Source organism: Hypomesus nipponensis, chromosome 2, assembly GCF_054491055.1.
Source record: "Hypomesus nipponensis isolate SF chromosome 2, ASM5449105v1, whole genome shotgun sequence".
NCBI classification, from domain to species: domain Eukaryota; kingdom Metazoa; phylum Chordata; class Actinopteri; order Osmeriformes; family Osmeridae; genus Hypomesus; species Hypomesus nipponensis.
This window is the reverse complement of record NC_140362.1, coordinates 16,194,548-16,214,002: the sequence shown is the minus strand read 5'-3', so window position 1 is coordinate 16,214,002 and position 19,455 is coordinate 16,194,548. Positions and strand designations below refer to the sequence as shown.

At 46.3% G+C, this 19,455-nt stretch overlaps 3 protein-coding genes and 1 long non-coding RNA gene across 8 annotated transcripts in view; 2 read left to right on the top strand and 2 right to left on the bottom strand.

The window, feature by feature from the left end:
- Positions 1-323: 323 nt before the first annotated feature.
- On the top strand, positions 324-6,800 carry LOC146300996 (terminal nucleotidyltransferase 4A-like). Of its 4 annotated transcripts, XM_084708565.1 has the most exons (14): positions 711-840; positions 1,092-1,120; positions 1,231-1,354; positions 1,542-1,588; positions 1,672-1,798; positions 1,892-1,999; positions 2,070-2,198; positions 2,393-2,606; positions 2,985-3,113; positions 3,440-3,566; positions 3,811-3,914; positions 4,070-4,233; positions 4,568-4,699; positions 4,815-6,800. In XM_084708565.1, exons 1-14 carry the CDS (start codon positions 832-834, stop codon positions 5,142-5,144), a joined length of 1,773 nt encoding a protein of 590 aa, XP_084564691.1. In that variant the 5' UTR covers positions 711-831; the 3' UTR covers positions 5,145-6,800. The 4 variants fall into 4 exon arrangements, with proteins under 4 accessions (XP_084564689.1, XP_084564690.1, XP_084564691.1 ...); XM_084708563.1 differs by having other exon boundaries at positions 324-1,120; XM_084708564.1 differs by lacking the exon at positions 2,985-3,113 and having other exon boundaries at positions 324-1,120.
- A 155-nt stretch (positions 6,801-6,955) lies between these two features.
- LOC146300995 (collagen alpha-1(VI) chain-like) lies at positions 6,956-11,059 on the bottom strand. The gene is made up of 13 exons (XM_084669138.1): positions 11,054-11,059; positions 10,890-10,925; positions 10,714-10,776; positions 10,356-10,421; positions 9,452-9,487; positions 9,317-9,353; positions 9,200-9,208; positions 8,981-9,114; positions 8,789-8,895; positions 8,397-8,580; positions 8,091-8,262; positions 7,870-7,899; positions 6,956-7,734 (listed from the first exon to the last, which is right to left on the bottom strand). Exons 1-13 carry the CDS (start codon positions 11,057-11,059, stop codon positions 7,130-7,132), a joined length of 1,485 nt encoding a protein of 494 aa, XP_084525264.1. The 3' UTR covers positions 6,956-7,129.
- A 413-nt stretch (positions 11,060-11,472) lies between these two features.
- Positions 11,473-11,924, bottom strand: LOC146300994 (uncharacterized). The gene is made up of 3 exons (XR_014729266.1): positions 11,890-11,924; positions 11,707-11,769; positions 11,473-11,524 (listed from the first exon to the last, which is right to left on the bottom strand). It is a non-coding gene; the product is annotated as an uncharacterized LOC146300994 (long non-coding RNA).
- Positions 11,925-18,861: 6,937 nt separating this feature from the next.
- Positions 18,862-19,455, top strand: part of LOC146300993 (F-actin-uncapping protein LRRC16A-like) — a 34,362-nt gene continuing 33,768 nt past the window's right edge. For both annotated transcript variants that reach the window (XM_084708562.1, XM_084708560.1), the window contains exon 1: positions 18,862-19,246. In XM_084708562.1, coding sequence (XP_084564688.1) covers positions 19,207-19,246 — 40 coding nt within the window. In that variant the 5' untranslated portion in view covers positions 18,862-19,206. The remainder of the gene's footprint in view (positions 19,247-19,455) is intronic.

Below are 19,455 nucleotides of genomic sequence, written 5' to 3'. Positions count from 1 at the left end.
ACAGAAGACCTTCCATTGACCTTTATAGTCTTAACTCAAATGCAGACCAATCTATAAGAGTTGATTACAACTTCATTCATTACAATAACATTTGAAAAGGACAATGAGTTTGAGCCTCCTATAACATTTTTTTTCTTCCATGCTGTCGACATTTTGCGAGGTTCAATTGGGGGTACCTGATCACAGTAGACCTGCCATTAACGTTATACTTCAAATCACTTCGTTTCATTCACTCCTCGGTACAGCTGTTGTGCTAATGGGGGTGTGTTCAGGGAATCACCACAGACATGCGTATAACTGGATCTATCGAAATGTACGCCATATTGGACTATCGGGGAGAAGTTGGGCAGACGCTGAAAAAGCGGACAGGGAGAAAATGACACGAGGCACTTCTGGAGAGAGTAAATAATCGTGCAAATCCTTTGCTAGGAACCTTGTGTCCAAATTGGCCTGGGTCGGATTCCGTGACAAGGTGGTTCCACCTCACAAGTTTAATGGATCCTAGGACTGGTTGGATTCAGCCTGAGCAGAAAGGACCTGCCAATTCCTTGTGGATGCAGGTTTGGGAAACCTCTCAGGCAAACTCAAGTACCAACACGCATCGGAACTTTAATGAGCACAGTGTAAACACGGCAGCTATGAGTTGTGGGTTTTATAAAAATGTGTCAGGAGTTTCTTTTGACAAATGCACGGATAGCGATAATGCGCCTGCGGGAGAGGAGAGACGTCTTAGACGGAAGGCTTCCCTTTCGCTTTCCTCTTCCTCACAAGATTCGGAGGCCGATAATTCACCCGTAGACTCTTTGCGAATTGACAACTTGAACATCGAAAATGAGGAAGGTAAATATCAGCTTATTGGTGAGCAAACGTACAATGTCCACAATCACAGGTATCACCAGCTTCTCTTGCAAAGTACCCCGCAACAACGTCGCAGGCAACATTCAGTCCACACCCCTTCGGCAATTAACAATCAACACCATGCACATTCATTTCGGAGGAAAAATAGTAATCCTACAACTACTACTGAGCTCTGCAATTTGTTCTCCAACACAAATATTGGTAACAACCCATGCTCCTGGACCCTCTGGAAGACCCGGAGGTACAGCCCAGGTGTGAATGGGTAAGGTTATCTGGATTGTTGCACATAAACACAACGCTAAATGCTCCAGTGTGCTTATAAAGTTTCTCAACATGATCTACCAGTATCCCTTGAATGTCCTTTTTTTCCAGTCTGCATGAAGAAATCGTAGACTTCTTCAATTTCATGTCCCCACGCCCAGAAGAGGAGGCGATGAGGAGAGAGGTGGTGACCAGGATAGAAACAGTCATCAAGAACCTGTGGCCTACAGCTCGGGTCTGTGCCCGGAACAGGGCGTTGTCCACAAGAAAGACGTTCAAACCCCACACTTTCGAACCCCACACTTTCTAGTTTTAACATGGATTTCCAACCTACGTCACATCGTACATAGATGTAACTGAAACCACTCACAAGCAGGGATTGTGTTTTGACCATGGATGTTTTTTTTCATGTTAATTTGCAGGTGGAGATCTTTGGGAGCTTCAGTACAGGGCTGTATCTACCAACAAGGTAACCAGGAAGAGGCCCACAGTTATATATTAGTGTGCGCATGGTCTGCCCTGTTCATAACCACAGGCTTCTTTGTGCTACAGTGACATTGACCTGGTGGTGTTTGGAGAATGGGTCAACCCCCCTCTGCACCTCCACCAGCTTGAACAAGCCCTCAGGAAACACAACGTGGCCGAGCCCTACTCCATCAAAGTCCTGGACAAAGCCACAGTCAGTCACGGGCCCAATCTCGATAGTCCCCTCATGTCCTCTCTCCTATTTGTCCTCTCTTTATATCCTCAAACTTTGAATCCTTTCTCATAGGTGCCAATCATCAAACTGACAGACCAGAAGACTGAGGTCAAAGTAGACATCAGCTTCAATGTTGAGACTGGGGTTAGAGCTGCCCGGCTTATCAAAGACTACTTGAAGGTAAGCCCCCTATGACAGTCTGTTATCAAACATTGCTACTTCCTGTTTCCTCATCTCTTGTCTCTTGCAGAGCTACACGGCCCTGCCCTACCTGATCTTCGTGCTGAAGCAGTTCTTGCTGCAGAGGGACCTGAACGAGGTGTTCACGGGAGGCATAAGCTCCTACAGCCTCATCCTCATGGCCATCAGCTTCTTACAGGTAGATTTCAACACTGCTGAGGGCTCCTCTGTAGCAGAGGTGGACCACGTTTGCTTTCTGCTGGAAATTAGAATGCTGAAAACAACTACAAGCTGTATAGGTCTCTAAACGCAAGCTGTATAGGTCTCTAAACACAAGCTGATGTAGGTCTCTAAACACAAGCTGTATAGGTCTAACACCTGGGTGTATTTCAGCTCCATCCCAGAATTGACACCAGGCGTGCCAACCTCAACCTGGGCATCCTGCTGATTGAGTTCCTGGAGCTTTACGGCAGGGACTTCAACTACTTGAGAACAGGCATCCGGGTGAAGAATGGGGGTGCCTACCTGGCCAAGGATGATATGGTGAAGAGCATGACCAATGGGAACAGACCCTCCATGTTGTGTATAGAAGACCCCCTCCAGCCAGGTGAGGTAACAAATGTACTCCATGGAGAAAGAGGCTGGGTCACACCATGCTGCAACACAAGTGCTGCTGGGTGGGATCTCTTGTCAATCCCCCTATTTCCAAGTGTTTCACCTAAACTCACCTGTTGAAATATGACCGCCACTGCTGATTCTTTTATATTTTTTATGAGAAGAATGGAGAGCTCCGTATTTTCTCTTTAGACACACTCACACAAACTAATAGCTTGTTTACCTAGGAGGGTTTGGTCTCTGTCTGGCAGCAACGTTTTGAAAGGAGAGCAAATGGATACACAATTATTTGGAGATGCCTTCATACATTTTTAAATGGTTTTGTTTTACATTGTTGCCAGATACAATCTTATCGACCATATTCTACTAGACAGGACAAGCAATGAGGCAGGGAAGCTAAGATGTGATGTGGGTGGAGTACAGAGCAGAGGAGGTGAAGGAGAACCAAGACAGGAGCATAGGGGAGCTAAGTTCAGCTGCTGTACCAGGAGCAGGAGAGGTAGGAGGACCAGGAAGAGCCGTACGCAAAGAGCCACCCCTGCTGCTGGCACTGTAGAGCACCCATGAGCACTGAGGCAGTTTGGATCCACGGTGTATGAAGAATTTCACATTTCACTTATGGAAATCTCCCCGCAGTGTGTGGTTTGCAAGCGCACAAAAAAACGAATTGTGTGTGTGAAGGCTCCATTGCCACAACACTGAAACACTGATGTCCTTTTTATAAAGTATTGTTCAGTCCATTTTCCTCTCTATAGTGTTATGTAGTGTATTTTTGCATGAATTAAAAAAAAATCTTCAATGGTGTCTTCAATTTGTTCCTGTTAGGAAACGATGTGGGCAGGAGCTCCTATGGAGTCCTCCAAGTGAAGCAGGTCTTTGACTATGCCTACATGGTGCTGAGTCATGCCGTGTCTCCGCTTGCTCGTTCCTACCCCAACAAAGAGACTGACAGGTGGGTTCCTACCTTGCAGGATGTGCTGAAGCTGCAGTAGTGTAGTTTGGAGAAACTGACAGGAGGTGGATGGATATACCACTTCAGAATGCCGTTAGATACATTTTCTGGGTCTCAGGTTTGTTTGTATTTCTGTGATAAGTGACCATCTAAAGGAATGCGGTTTTGATAGCTTAAATTGTATCTTGCTCTCAGCCAGTAAATGCTGTTCTGTGTAATAACATGGCATCATCTTTTGACCCAGCATGATGGGACGCATCATCAAAGTGAGCCAGGAAGTGCTGCGCTACAGAGAGTGGATCAGCAGGAAGTGGGGGGCCAAGCACAATGGCAAGCTGGAGAACAGCGGTAATGAAATCCAGATTTTCTTGTTCGATCAAACTAGTTCCTTGGTGACATGCAGATGAGGGTCCTTGCTGTCTTTGGGTCCATTGGTTATGTTTGTGTACACCAGCTGATCATGTGCGTGTCTGTCCATGTATGTATGTGTTCGGTGCTCCCAGGCCCGATGGAGACGGACCTTGGCAGACTGGTTCTGTCTATGGAGGAGCAGAGAGACTGCCCCTCCCCACTCAGCATCGAGTCGCCCTCACCCTCCCCTGTGTCCCTCCCCAGCCCCTGCTCCTCATCAGCATGCTCCCTCTCCTCCCTGTCAGGAAGTGACATCGTAAGTCCCAGCCCCTGTCGGGAAGTGACATCTGTCCCCTGTCTGGACCCTCCAGACCTTCATTTATCCGTCTACCCCCCAGTCATTGGAGAGATCTAACATGATTGGATTGGAGGTGTCTAGGGAGGCATGCAGGCTCACACCTGTCTGAGTGCGTCAGATTAGAGACAAAGTCAACAAGCCGAGGAAGCAAAGATGCATTATTCTAGTGTTTGAATCACCTGCCAAAAGTCACAGAGCCTTAGCGCTCTGGAGTGTAAGAATTTGGCAACCATCTTGACTGCTTTCATCTTTTCACCAAAGGCTTGACTTCATGGTGTTTTGTTCCCATCAGGAGTCTGAGTCCACTCCCAGTGGTGCCCTTCCTCTCCAGGCGCACCCCCTCAGCCGGGCCTGTCTGCCGCCCGGCCTGCCCTTCCCCGACGCCAGGCCCCCTCCAGCTGCCGTCATGCCTGTCAGACCCCAGGTTGGTTTCTCTCAGCTTGATGGTTTGCCGCGTCATGTTTTCCCTGCTCGTCTGATCCCTCTTGAGTCCTGAAGCACTAACCACTTCCTCGAACTTGGATGTGTCCTCGTCGCAGGTTCGGATGACCCTCCCAGGAAATGTGCCTGTCCACGCTCTGCCTGACAGACAGTTTAATCCAGAGGGTTCAGGGTACATGAACAATGGCCAGCGGTTTCCCCGACCTGTTCCCTCTCCTGGGCTGGACACGGCCAGTCCACACCCACACAGAAAGGCAGATGGCCTCCAAGGACACCAGTACCACAGGACCAGCCAGCATAGTCCTGCTATTGGGCCTCCCCCCTTCAACTACAGTCACAACTACAACCATGGCTACACCCCCCAGAACCAGCGCAGCGGCCCACGGCACCGGAGAAGGGTTAGCGTGCCAGGCAGCCTCAGCTGGTGAGGATAACACAGCCCTGTTCCAACTGCCACTGCGTTCAGGGATGAGTCCTGTGAGGTATGCAGCTGGGTCGTCACAGGGGATATGTGACTACTAGAAGTGCCATACTAGAGAGGAGCTGTGTGTTCTAGATTCTTCTGTCCGAGTCAAATCACAACCTCTTGTCCATGAACGAGAACCAGCTTTATGAGGCATTATTATATGGAGGTTGTATTTTGGTATTGAAGTACAACTTTCTATGCCGCTACAAGTGCCAACCCCTCTGAACGCTGTTAGGACTCATTTGAATGTACAGGGTTTTCCTTGCGTGTCTTGGAGTTTCATTATCACTGTCTTGGTTTGGCCTTGGTGGGTACGGACAAGGCAATGAAGCACTGGTAATGAAGGGAGTTTATTTACAGATTGTTTACCGTTTGTCTTGTATAATCTCTTTAGTGCACCTGTTTTTATGTAATTTATTTCAATTTTTTTAATTAGAGGATTTGTTGTTAAATTTGCTTGACTATCTTGATTTGTGCAATATGGATATAAATGGATACATGGTATAAATCACGCTGATGTCCACACAGCATTTACTAGCCATTTAAATCTACCATCGCGTGAAGGTTTGCTAGTTTTGCTGCCTGAGCCATGTTTAAATGCTCCCAGAATGCATTGTGTTAACCTATGGTTGACGAGAGTTTGTGCTCCTCCTACAAAGCTGTTGGCTATCCAGGCGTATCACGAAGAAAGGTAGGAAGGGAGTGAGTATTTTTGTTTGTTTATCACTTGGCTTTCAACAAACTGCATGTCATTTAACATCTAATTTATGTGCCATTTACTTGTGTAAGTGTGTGGTGAAAGGAACAAGGTTACTTTTTGTTTACTGAAGCAGTGTTTACATATCCCCAGGACTGAGTATTATTTACAGCAAAAATGCTCTATTCCTTTTATAGATTGTTTTCCTTTCATTCACAGAACCTATGTACTGCATATCCTAAATGACCAATATTTTTTTCTTTGACTACATTTTTGTTTTGTTTTTTTGTACAGACTTGTCACCTGTAGTCCACACGTTTGTGCAGACATACCAAGTTCATTTTTGTTTTGCATCCATGCCTTGTCACTTCACACATCTTTAGAGGGGTTGGTGTCATTTACACTTGGGATTGCTACACTCTTGGAGAACACCAGTGCTTGTTTTAACAGACTTTTTTAATTTGCTGAAAGACCTTGAGAATGTATATAAACGACACGTGAAGTGCTTCTTTGAGGCCGCTGTATAGGAACAAATAGGTCCAGTCCTCTGGAGCCTCTTAGTCAATCAGACCTGCTCTGTCCTTCATTGACTGGTAGGATAGCTCACTTATGACCAGTGTAGTAGAACTTCACCATGTTACTCAGCCAGCTACACAGTGAGTGGACAGCCTGTTACAAAGAAGCAGGCATTGGCACAATGTCACTCTTTAACTGTTTATTGTCTAGTGTTTGTGTGTAATGTGTCCACGAGGGAGTCTGTGTGACAAGCCAGACTAGCTCCTTGCTGCCTGCTCTTGTGTTGGAATGTGGAATGAGTGACTAATGGATGTGTATTGTTTGTTTTCTCTTCCTAAGCAACATTTTTATGTATAGTTTTCTATTTGGATTATTTTTTTAATAAACATTTTAAAACAACAGAAATTTCAACTGACTTGTCATCTTTAATAGCTGTATGTTATGAACCTTAAATGGACCCCAATCCTCTTTAACAACTTTCTTTTCACTCTGCATACCTGAAAACCAAACGCACTGATTGTCACTGATTCACCTCACTGACATTTCACCATCTGGTGTTAGTTAAATTCTCCATTCTAGATTAATATCAAAACAACTGAAAAACCTAGAAAATAAACAAATGACTTTTTTGGGGTTGGTTTATTGATTCAGTTCATGCTTAAGGGCTCCACATTACCAACACTAGAATATACATTTACATTCCTTAACCTGACACTGGTAGGGCACTAAGACTTCTACACTTTGGTCAGCTTTCTCACCAATCTCTGTACAACTGCTGGTCTGGCCAGGTCGCTGTACAACGCAATCTGCAGGAGACGTCTGTCCACAACACTGTAGTCAAACCCATCCAACTGCCCGGTAACCAGCTGACACACCCCCGCCTCATCGTAGTCCTTGCCCACAGTGAGAGCCAGGAGCCGGATACCTTGTCCCAGGGCAGTGGCCGCAGCATTGGCTATGGTGGCACTGGTGGCTCCGGCAGAGCGCCCGTCTGTGAATAACACCACCTTCCTAGCGACCCCTGGCCGCCCATCCTTCTGCAGAGTGGAGGAGAGGAACGCTAGGGCTGCGGGGAGATTGCTGGATCCGTCCATGAAGCGTGTAGCTGTTAGTCCCGCTTTAACATCCCCCACGTGGGTTGTGAAAGGGACTTCTGACCGCTGGCGCCGGCTGTCGCTGTACTGGAGGACAGAGATGCGTAGTTGCCCCACAGCATCGTTGAGGAGCATCGTGATCGCCGCAATCTCCACAAACTCTTTGGTCTTCTGGAAGTTGGCACGGCCCACGCTGGAGGACCCGTCCAGCATGAAGACAATGTCGGTGGCCTCCTTGAACTCAGCTTCGAAGAACATGGAGAGCATTGTGTTAACTGGAGATAAGTTGGGCACCTCATCATACAGGGCATCTGTCAGTGTACGCTATGTGAATACTTGGTCAGGAAAATCTAGATAATGAACATCTAAGAGAGACCTACCTGGACAGTGATAATCTGGACACTTCTTATCTGTAAACACAACAGTCATCAGAGCATTAATAATTCCAACATGGGAGCAAAATTATGTCATAGAATTGTAAGCCCTCTGTGACATTGCTTGTTAATAGATCTAAACAAAGACATTTTGATTGGATCATGAAGGAACAGTACAAAGAAAGTGGATTAAGTTGTGTGCCTCGACTGTGCCTATACTATACTACCATGACAAATGGCATCTGTGACAATGCTGAGAAACTGCTCCTCCAGTAGCTGGGCATGGTCAGTGATTTTCAGGAGGAGTCCTGGATTGGGTGTGGCCAAACAGGTGATCTCCTCCAACATAGTGGTGTATGCCGCCCTTCTGAAGATGTCCCCAATGCCAACACCCACCACCTGGAAAGAAAGCATAACCAAATACACAGATCAAACCATGAACTTTTGACACTATGCCATTAACACCTACAAGCATGCGTTGAACAGGATTTGGTATCGTGAACCTGTGACCCGGGGTAAGACAGACAGTGTACCTTGATGTTTGGGATGGAGCAGAGAGAGGACAGGGGCTTGGTGTCCCTCGTGTCGGACCGCCCGTCTGTGAGGACCACCACCGCTCCTCTGGAGAGCTGAGAGCCGGCTAACGCCTTGCGGGCAAACTCCAGAGCCTCGCCTGTGTATGTGCCTCCAGCAATCCATCGCATGTTCTTCACTGCGCTAGACACACAGCAGAAACGGTTAGGACCCTTTTCTTCACTGCACTACAGACAGAACAATCTGTCATTCAGACAACTCACAATAAGCTCACGTTAGTCTTTAACGAAAGGGTACCACATCAGCAAATTCATAGCAAAAACCTCCTTATTTTGGACTGTAAGGGGAAAGAGAGATGACATTCTGTCCTGTAGACATCGTCTCCACAGACCTCTTCAGGTGAGTGGTGGATGTTATTGTAGGGTCGCCCATAGACACCAGCTCCTGAGTTCCCTCATGGCTGTACTGCACAACACCAACGCGAGAACTTGGCTCATTCTAAACACACACACACATTTTGTGTGAGGTGAGACAACACAGGGTTAGTCATCTGGCTCCAACCAGAGAGTCTGCCATCCCTCACCTTGTCACTCCTGAAGGTGCCCATCTTGTTGATAACTCGGATAATGAACTCCTTCTCCAGAGTGAAGTTCTGCAGCCCCACACTCTCGGAGCTGTCCAGCACAAACAACAGCTTCACCGGCCCACACTCACACACTGGGTCCAGGGAATAGGAGGGAGATAAGGAGGTCAAGGAAAGGGCAGAAACAGTACATACAGTATTGGGTGTTCTAGAACTTACCACAGCATGCTGTAAAAAAAAAAGAGAAGGGGATGGGGGGAGAAGGGTTACATTCTTTAAAACTGATACCTATTTCCTTGTAAACCCAGACACGATGATGCACAATGCATTACTCACTGCAGAGTTTCTGGATGACTTCCAGGATCTCACACTCCTGTTGACCAAGAAAAACATGTGTTAATGGCTGTGAATCAGCATGGAGTCTTGAAAGAGCAGTTCTGTATTTAGGACAGCTGAATAAACTATACTTACATCTAGACCTGCATGGCCCACAGGCCCTGGAACACCCTGCCAGAAATGAATGAATGTCTTATATTGTCATTGCACATAACAACTAAATTAAATTGCACTTATCCTAGTGTATTTTTCTTAAAAACTACAAAGAGTCACTCATTGGCCCCTACTAAGGTCACCAACACATCTATTGGTCTGGGAGTGTTTCCAAGGGTATGGAAGTCCGCCATAATAACAGCCATCTTTAAATCGGGCGACCCTGCTGATGTGAGTAACTACAGGCCCATTAGACTACTATCTGTGATGTCTGAGGTTGTTGAAAAGTGTGTATCAGAACAACTGATTGTCCACCTCAACAACAGCCCCTTCATATTACACCCCATGCAGTTTGGCTTCAGAGCGAAACATTCAACATAAACCGCCAACTGCTTTCTTCTGGAAAATGTTAAGATCCTCCATGGCCTGGTTCCCCCTTCACTCAACAAAAAACCCAAACATATGGCAGTAGAACCACAAGATCTGCCATGAGAGGCGACTGCATAGTTCCCTTTAGGAAAAGCACATTTAGTAAATACGCTTTCTCTGTGAGAGCTTCCCATGTCTGAAATATACACTGCCATCAGACACACACAACTGCACCACCTATCACATGTTCACCAAAAACATGAAGACATGGCTGAAGGTCAATCAGATTTGTGAACATAATCCCTAGCCGTGCATTGCCGCTTTGCATGTTGTCTGTAGCTTGTGACGTGTGGCCAAGGACACAACGTAATTTTTCACAGCCGAGAATTGAACCGGCAACCTTCTGATTACTAGCCCGACTCCTTAACCGCTCAGCCATCTGACCCACTACTCACATTGAGTAGTGTGTGCATCCATGCATGCGTGTGTGTGTGTGTGTGGACTTGGCAGAGCTTACATTCTCTCCTTCAAAACCAGGATATCCTTTTGGTCCCGGAGGTCCTCCTGGCCCCGGCTGCCCATTCTGGAAGGCAGGAAATGACATAACAGACTTGTGATATTAGTGACAGACTTAAGATCTTAGAAACAAATTCAATTCTAAAGCCATTCGTCCGACGTTACTGCCACAACCTGCCCTTTTGTAGTACTGTAACAGCAACACACACAGAACACTGCTCAGACTGCTGGGGTAGCCTGGTGCTACTTCCACAACTCCAGAGATGATGTCTCTAACTGTACAAACCAGATTATTCATCTCACTGAAACTGTATGAAGTAATGCTTCTTCTATTGGTGGCATAGTGTGGAGCTGCTTACATCATCACCCGGGTCACCTGATTGGCCAGCATCTCCCTTTATGCCAGGGAGTCCTCTGATACCCTATCAGAGGGTGGAGGGAGAGAAGGAGAGAGATGCATGAGTAGTCCATAGAAACATGAAACCCTTGCATAACAAACAGACAGACAAACAGACTGACTGACTGACTGACTTACCTTTACCCCTGGTTGTCCCCTCAAACCAGGCTGGCCCTAAGGACATAGGGGATATGGTTAGACGTAAAGCCACCTGTTTCTCATGAAGGTTATAGATCCAGATCTGTACTCCTGTGTTGCCATGGAAACATATCTGTATTCCTGTGTTGCTAATAGATACAGACCTGCATTCCTGTTTTGACATAGAAAAAGACCTGAACTCCTGCATTGCTATGGATACATACCTGTATTCCTATGTTGCTATGGATACAGACCTGTATTCCTGCGTTGCCTGGCTGGCCATCAGCTGGAGCTCCATCCTCTCCCTGAAGTCAAAATGGACCAACTTTACTTAAACACACACACACACACACAGACACACCAACTCTCCCCATCATCCCTTTGACCCTGGTGTCTCACCCTCTCTCCCGTTGGCCCCATCACCCCTATCAGTCCTGGAGTCCCTCGCGGGCCCTTCACACCCTGGGGAGTACACAGGTCAGCCTTATCTGAACACAAACACAACACTGTACTACTTATGCAAGTGTTCTCTCTCATGGTGTGTGTCGTGATGGCGAGGTCGCCCATCCTACCGCAAGACCTGGGTTTCCTGCTTCTCCCTTGTAGCCTTTCTGTCCCTCCACACCACTCGTACCCTTGCAGGAGGAAGAGAGGACCCATACAGGGGTGACACATCCCAAACAAAGCATAATGTAAACACAGGTCAGTCAAGTAAATCAGATTCAGACTGTCTGAAATAGCTGGAAAATGTGTCTGAGTGTGCATCAGTCTCTCTCTACAGGAATTGGTTGGGATGGAGAGCAGAGGACCCACCCACCTGTGAGCCTATAGCTCCTGATTGGCCCTCGTGACCCTGAGCTCCTGGTGGACCTGGCTCTGCCTACAACCACAGCAGAATTAAGTTTTTAATGAAAAACCTTTGTCTGGTCACCTTTCTTTCTGTCCCTTTGGCAGGAAGTGCATTAGCTTTCCTGGCTAGAATTGTTCAAGGCAGGCATACCTTTTCTCCTGGAGCCCCCCGTACTCCGGTCGGCCCACTGGGCCCCCTTTCTCCTTTCTCCCCCTGAGAGAAACACAGATGAGCTGTGTGAGGAGAGGATGCTGCCAACCACAATCAATGCTTCACCCCCTGATATTGTATCTCTCAAGTGTGGAAGCCATTGTTTATTGCATTTGACAAAAGTTCACGGTTAGACCCAAGAGAGTGGTTATTGTAAGTTTATAGAATGTGTAATTCACTTCCTTACCTGTCCACCAGGGGTTCCAGGCAGACCATAGTCTCCCTGGGAACAGAAGAGACAGCAGGAAAGTCACTGTGAGGACTACTGTTTTCTCTCACCGAACATAAACAACAGAATCATCCCCCACACATCTGGTGGTCTGTGTGTGCAATGGAAGTTTCCACTCAGATCATAACTTGTTTAAAGACATCCTCCCTCCACTCACATCCTCCCCTCGTTCTCCTCTGCTTCCTGGAGCTCCTCTTGGTCCCCTCTCTCCCTGTACATGGGAGACAAGCTCATGAGGAGAACAAGTGCACGAATATTCCTCTTCAAGTGAACATTTTATGCAGAGGTGGAAGGAGACACGTGACTCAAGTGTTCCTCAACCTAAAACAACTGGAGTGGTGATTAAGTCTGAGTGTTTAATACCTTCACCCCGGAGGGGCCCACTACCCCCGGGCTCCCGGGGCCCCCTGGTGAGCCCGGTTCACCCTGAGGAGGGGACAGGTAAATGCTTGTCAGAGCAACATTTGCAAACATTCACACGTGCACACACACACACACACAACAACAAAGACAACAAATACTACTTTACTGAGTGATCTGGTTACCTTCGGCCCTTGTAGTCCATGAGATCCAGCGTCTCCTTTCTGTCCAGGAAGACCGGCATTTCCCTGTCAGAGTCAGACCCTATTAGAACTCAGGACTGCACACAGGTCGCAAACAAACTAACCCACACTCCGCGCAAATAAATGTACCCAAATCCCCACAAAACAAACAGACTAATTCAAACCACTCAAAACAAATCTCACCACTGCCCCCTCATCTCCTTTACAGCCTGGTAGGCCCACAGGTCCAGGGTCTCCCTGCAGAAAGCGAGGGACAGGAAGAAAGAGGGAGAGAGAAAGATGGTAGGACAAAACCATACGATGATTCAAAAGTTTTGATATTCATTCTGGATTTTCACGAGGATTTAAAAGGAAAAAAATAAATAAGACGCAAACCCCAAATCCATCCTTCCCATCCACTCCAGTTACACCCCCCTCTCCCTGGAACAAAACAAATACGTGTCAGAACAATTACTGAACGTTGTAACAAAGTAAACCATGGTAATGAATTGATGAATGAACAGATGAATGGATGGATGGGTATGAGTTATGGATGCAAAGATGAGTGATTACATGAATGAAGGGTAATTAATAATTTGTGTATACATACTTTTTGTCCAGATAGTCCTCTTGGACCCTTTGTGGTGAGAAGACATTAACATAAATGTGCAGCCCATCAAGCTTTGAATGAAATGTATTTTCCGTTTACAAGACCTACAAGCTACACCTCCCCAAAACACTCACTCTGTTACCAGGTCGACCTTGGTCACCCTGAGAAGAGAAAAAATGGTAATCAAAAGCGAACTGGATACAATAACAGTACATATAAGGCCTTGAGTAGCTGCTGCAGACAGCAGTGTTTATATCAGGCATAGCATAAAACATGATGCTTCCCAGGGCTGGAATAGTTTGTTTCATGTTTCATTGAATGTGTTTACAGCGTTAGTCTGACCTTTTCACCTCTGTGTCCAGGGGGACCGGGGTCCCCTGCTGTTCCCTGGCAGAGCAAAGATGTCATCATAAAAAACTATTGTATTTTAGTACATTTTACATTATGTTACATTTTATATAACTATTTAGCTTCAGAATCAAGCCAACATAAAGCAGACCCTCCCCCCTTCCCCCCCAGAAGCCTAAATCATTACATTCTAGTTTGATGAGGGACCTGTCTAAGTTGCAACTTACTCTCGACAGTAACACATCCTGTAGCTAGACATCACATCTAGAAGAACAAAGATGGTACCTTAGCTCCCAAACTTCCTGGCTTCCCACTAATCCCATGGCGTCCTGGAGTTCCCTGCAAATACATCAGATTCCTCATCAGACTGCCCTCAAAGATATGTCCATTTGGTTGAATGAGTTTTCCAATGTAATGCTTGGTTGTCCACAGGGAGGATGTCTGTATAGTATAGCCTATACCTCGGATGGCTTCAGTAAAAAACACTGGCAGAGCCACTAACAGATAGGAGTCACACAACTCCTGCTTTGAAGGTGAAGAAGAGGGTCTTACCACTTCACCACCATTCCCTAGGGGGCCTTGGGGTCCTTCAGATGCCTGTCAACCGCAAACAGACCAACCAAATATGAGCTGAACTGAGACTGGAATCTGGCATTTTATAAACATACAGCAGCTGGGAGGTCCAATACAATGACTGTGAGCTTACCTTGCACTCAAACGTACAGCACTAAAACATGAAGCAGAATGGTAAACAAATGGTCATGAACATATTGTGCATAAACGGACATAAGATTGGAGTATTAAGCTGAGGGTAGATGTTAAATGCTTAAATGATTTTACCTGGTTAAATAAAGGTCATATAAATGCAAGAAAGCGGTTTTTCAGTACTGTTGATTCTAACTTTGGTTCTTTACTTAATGCAAAATGTGTACTTAAATAAATTCAATGAAATGCAAGACTGGACTCACCAAATCCTCTGACTGCTTATACTGCCCAAGGGAATAGAAGTAGACAGTTAGTATGACCTCTGAACTTTAACATCTACAACAGCGTTTCAGGGTATGTGTTTGAGGTTTTGACAGCAGCTGGGGTACTGTGCGTCCTCACCATGGAAGCCAGGATGAAGCTGATGGTGTCTCTGACCACCTGGGGATCCTCACTAGTAGCAGAGAAGTTCTGGATGGGCTGCATTTCTGTGGCAATAGAGCCAAGTCTGTTATCCTGCAGAGAGCATGAATGAGAGGGGATTTAACCGGTACAGAGCAATCACACAACTGCTCAAACCAATAGTTGAACCAGGAGTCTGTTAGAGGAGACTTTGCAAAAGGAGGTAGAACAAAGTAACATCTTTTTAATGTTAATCGTCCAGATTTTAAGTCGACCAAGAAGTGTTGGCCACATATGACCCAGTGTTGCCGTCTGCGTCGCGTCTCATGGATTACCAGATGATCAGGAGTGATGGGCACGGCGAAGATGTGTACGTCCGTGACCCTGGCCTCAGCCACTGCGTGTGCGACCCCACCACATGGCTCCTTCCAGCCGTCCAGGGGATGCCCGTCCGTCACCACCACCATGAACTTATTCCCACGGAGAGGAGAGCTGCCGTTTGGAGACATGGTCAAGGAGGTGCACGTTCTCATCAATATCCTTAACCCCCATGACTTCCATCAGTACTACATAATGAGACGGTAACATATCCTGCCCCATAACATGGTGTGAGACTTAAGTTCAAATCCAAATAAGGAAACCATTTCACATGAACTGTAGATGGGAAGAGAGAACTGGACGAACAGACAGACAGACAGACAGACAGACAGACAGGTGATAGACAGGGAGAGCTAGATGGACAGACAGATAGACAGACAGACAGGGCTGACAGGTGAGTCACCCTCTCATCAGCTGTCCAGTTGCCACGGAGATGGCACAATCCGTGTGGGTTCCTTTGCCGATGTAGCGGATGTCTTGAATGGCTGTCTTGATCCGAGCTTTGGCTACGCTCTCGCTAGTGCTGGTCAGTTCACTCATCACCTTCACCTCATCACTGTAGTGCAGAACTCCCACGTTCCACTCCAGGTTACGATTACAGCGGTAGTACCTGTTTGTGTGTGTGTGTAGTGTGCATGTGCGTGTGTGTGTGCATGTTTATTGGTGTTTTATGTAATGTAAGGCAAGGACATCTAGGTAGTAAATGGATTTGCACATGTTTATGATGCTAATTACATATAATTTCACAACCAATTGGATGTAGCAACATTTTGATACAAGCCATCAATCTGTCTACTGCATCTCAGCCAAACAGATAAATCCTAAAACTGCTCTATTCAACTTGGCTCTATCATGTTAAAACTCACACACACACACACACACTTATTTAGTCTGTCAGGCCGCCTGTCTGAGCTTGTTACCCACCAAACAGCCACATACAGTAGCAGGGGATATAACTCAAAGGCATACCTTCACTTGCTTCAAATCTTTAAAACCCTAATCTATGTTTCCGTAGATATCGTAGTTATAGGGAGCTCTCACACAGACCTGGTGTCGAGCTGGTCCACAAGGTTCATTGCGAACTGTTTGATCTGCTCCACCAAGGATCCATAGGGCTTGCCTCTCAGGGCCACGCTCTCCGAGGTGTCCAGCACGATGGTCACATCCGCCGGACAGTCTGAGGGCGGCGGGGGAGGGGACGCCCACACACAGGGAGAGATGCAGACGCCACATGGGTGGGATATAGAGAACGAGTGACACGTTGGTCAAACTTACTGGAAGCATCTAGACCATGAGGTGAAAGGGATGGTTATGCTTAGATGAGGAGATTACCCCAGAGGCCAGCTTGACCCTGCCCTCCAGGGGCGCAGAAAGCACTGGCCGGAGAGACCAGCAGAGACCCCAGCAGAGCAGGAAGCACCAGGGAGCAGACCAGGGGCATGTCAGCTGGTGTCTTTGCAGGTGAACAATGTAGGTTCAACATTGAATTCTCAGGCAAGACCACCACACTGGTGTATTTTATATCTCATTAAGTAAATGTAAGCATGGCCTGAATCTCTGCACGTGAAATAACACTTGAAATTATGTCACACAGATCTTTCCAGTCTGACATTAGACTACTTAAGTGTGTCGACGTCCAGATTCTATAAGCATGAAGCTCAATATGGTTTAGGCTTAGCCGAAATTAGCTGAAACAATGTGAAACAGCTCTTACCTTTATTTAATTTCTTCTAATTGAATAACTGTCTTCACAGCCCAAATGTTCTCCTGTTATCTTTACCCTCCAAGTTTCCTTTGATTGCAGGTAGGGTGGAACTCACCTGCAATATGCCCCTCCCACACCAGAGCTCTGCTTTCTGGAACGTTTCCACATCTGACCTGAGGGCAACTTGAAATTAAAGTTTTGTCTTTGATCCAAAGCTCATTTATAAGCTAATCAAACCTGATATATCTCACAATGCCTTCAAGCGCTTACCCACCACATTTGTGAAAAGTATTTCTCGGTAGGACTCGATAGCAAGCAATTACACTTTTCAAACAAACAAAAAAAATGTTGTGTGCCAAATTTCATGTTTATGCTTGCGATAACTAAACCAATCATGTGATAATAATAACACCTGATATAAGGCCATATTATTATGATTTCTCGGAAGATTAAAAAATGCTTTCGGTTCAGCAGCTCTCCATGGATGGAGACAGGGGCAGTCACCGGAGCCAAACATGCAGCTACATGAGTCCTACTTGAGGAGTCCTGCTTGAGGAGTCCTACTTGAGGAGTTCACTGTTCTCTGTCAACAAGCAGGCATTTCATCTGTCAGCGCTGCTAGTGTTTAGCTCGACTACACTCTGCTGCACTCCAGTCATCCTTGCTTTCAGTGAAAGGTGTAGTTCTTAAGCACGTAGAGCTTCTTGTCCCAGTAAATAAGGATGAGCAATGTTTTTTTTAACAAGATTGCAGAAATTGTTTTAAACACATTTTCAAACTCCAAAACATGATGTCCTATGTTGATGTTTAGTCATGTGAGACTATGGCATGGTGTTACCCTCCAGGCACGAGACGTGCTCTGTCTCACAGTCTACTCTGTCTTGCCCTAGGCTACTGGCCCTGAATGAAGTTACTTCTTATCCCACTGGGGGGCACTGGTCTATCTGGGTTTTAGTATCAGAGACAAGGATAGGATTGAGCTGGAAACCTATCTGTGCCAAAGACAATGATGGTGCACTTCTACACAGCCATCATTGAGTCCATCCTCACCTCCTCCATCACCACCTGGTACGCTGCTGCCACTGCCAAGGACAAGAGCAGGCTGCAGCGTATCATCCGCACTGCAGAGAAGGTGATTGGCTGCAATCTGCCTTCCCTTGAGGACCTGCACACCTCGAGGACCCTGAGACGAGCGAAGAAGAGTGTGGCGGACTCCTCCCACCCTGGACACTCCCTGTTTCAGTCACTCCCCTCCGGCAGAAGACTGCGGTCCATCAGGACCAAAACCTCATGCCACACAAACAGTTTCTTCCCTTCCGCTGTTGGCCTCCTCAACAAGGCCAAGAGCTCACACCGACTGAATGTCTTAAAAACTATTTATATTTTGCACTACATTCAATTCCTGTAATATTTGTATTTTATATTGTATTTTATATTGTAAATTGGCAACTTATATTTTATTGTATTTTATTTTAATTGTATTCCACTTAGTATTGCTAGTTTATGTATCCTTAGTATAGTTAGACCACATATTTAAGTATTTAAATTTAAGATTCCTTTATGTTTACTGTATGCACCTTCCTGCCAAAGCAAATCCCTTGTCTGTGCAAACTTTCATGGCGAATAAATCCCTTTCTGATTCTGATTCTGCTGGTCAGACTACATCTTTGCCGTCTCAAAGGCCACCGTGTGACCTTTGCGCTCCTCGCAGTAGGTCAGCTGGGCCTTCTCCTAGTACCTCCCTTTCATCATGTTGTTAATCCATCAGTCTCCCAAGCTTGTTCTTGTCCATCTTCTGAGAGCAGACCCTCCTCCCCCCGGCATTGGCTCCGTTTATCTCAGTTGATCGATTATGTGTAACTGCCTAGTAAAAAACGACAGGTGGCAGCAAAGGCTTGTTTCCGACGCGTTCTGAAGCTCCTGCTTCCTGACCAAGGCTGCTCATTGTGGGCTTGGCGGCTGCGGTTGTCTGTTCTAGCGAGGGAGGGTGTGTGATTCCACGGCGGTCCACTCTCGCGAGGTGAGGTCGGTAGCTTACTAGCCATTTAATAACTGGAATCTCCCCTGCCTGGTTATTTCTCAATGTATGATTTCTACGAACGTAGTACTACTACCAGAGGGACCGGGGAACGACGGAGATGCTGCGAGACAAATGTGGATACATTTTACCGACACCGCAAGGGGAGGGAAACATGTAACCGCGCATTCGGAGCGGCACCTGACTCTACAAGCGCCGGAGTAGCATATCATCGCATTTTATTCCGTTATAGTTTTATATTTTGATGAATCAACACTAAAAGTGTTTCCTTTTGGATAAGCGACTCCACTCTTTACGAAAATGAGCGAGGAGGTATCAGACGTTCCCAAAGAACTGCTTGGTAAGAAATATGTAAAACGGTCTTTATTATAGGCTAATACCCTGAGATGCATGTCCCCAAGTTAATTGGTTCTCACTGTCAAAATGTTGTTCACATTGTCAGCCCAATGATGAAGCTGCATGTTTCTCAACAAAGCGGGTGAGTCCGCTGGATTCCCTGCGTCCCATTGTTGCTAAATAGCCCACACTATTTCAATGATTAGTCAGAAT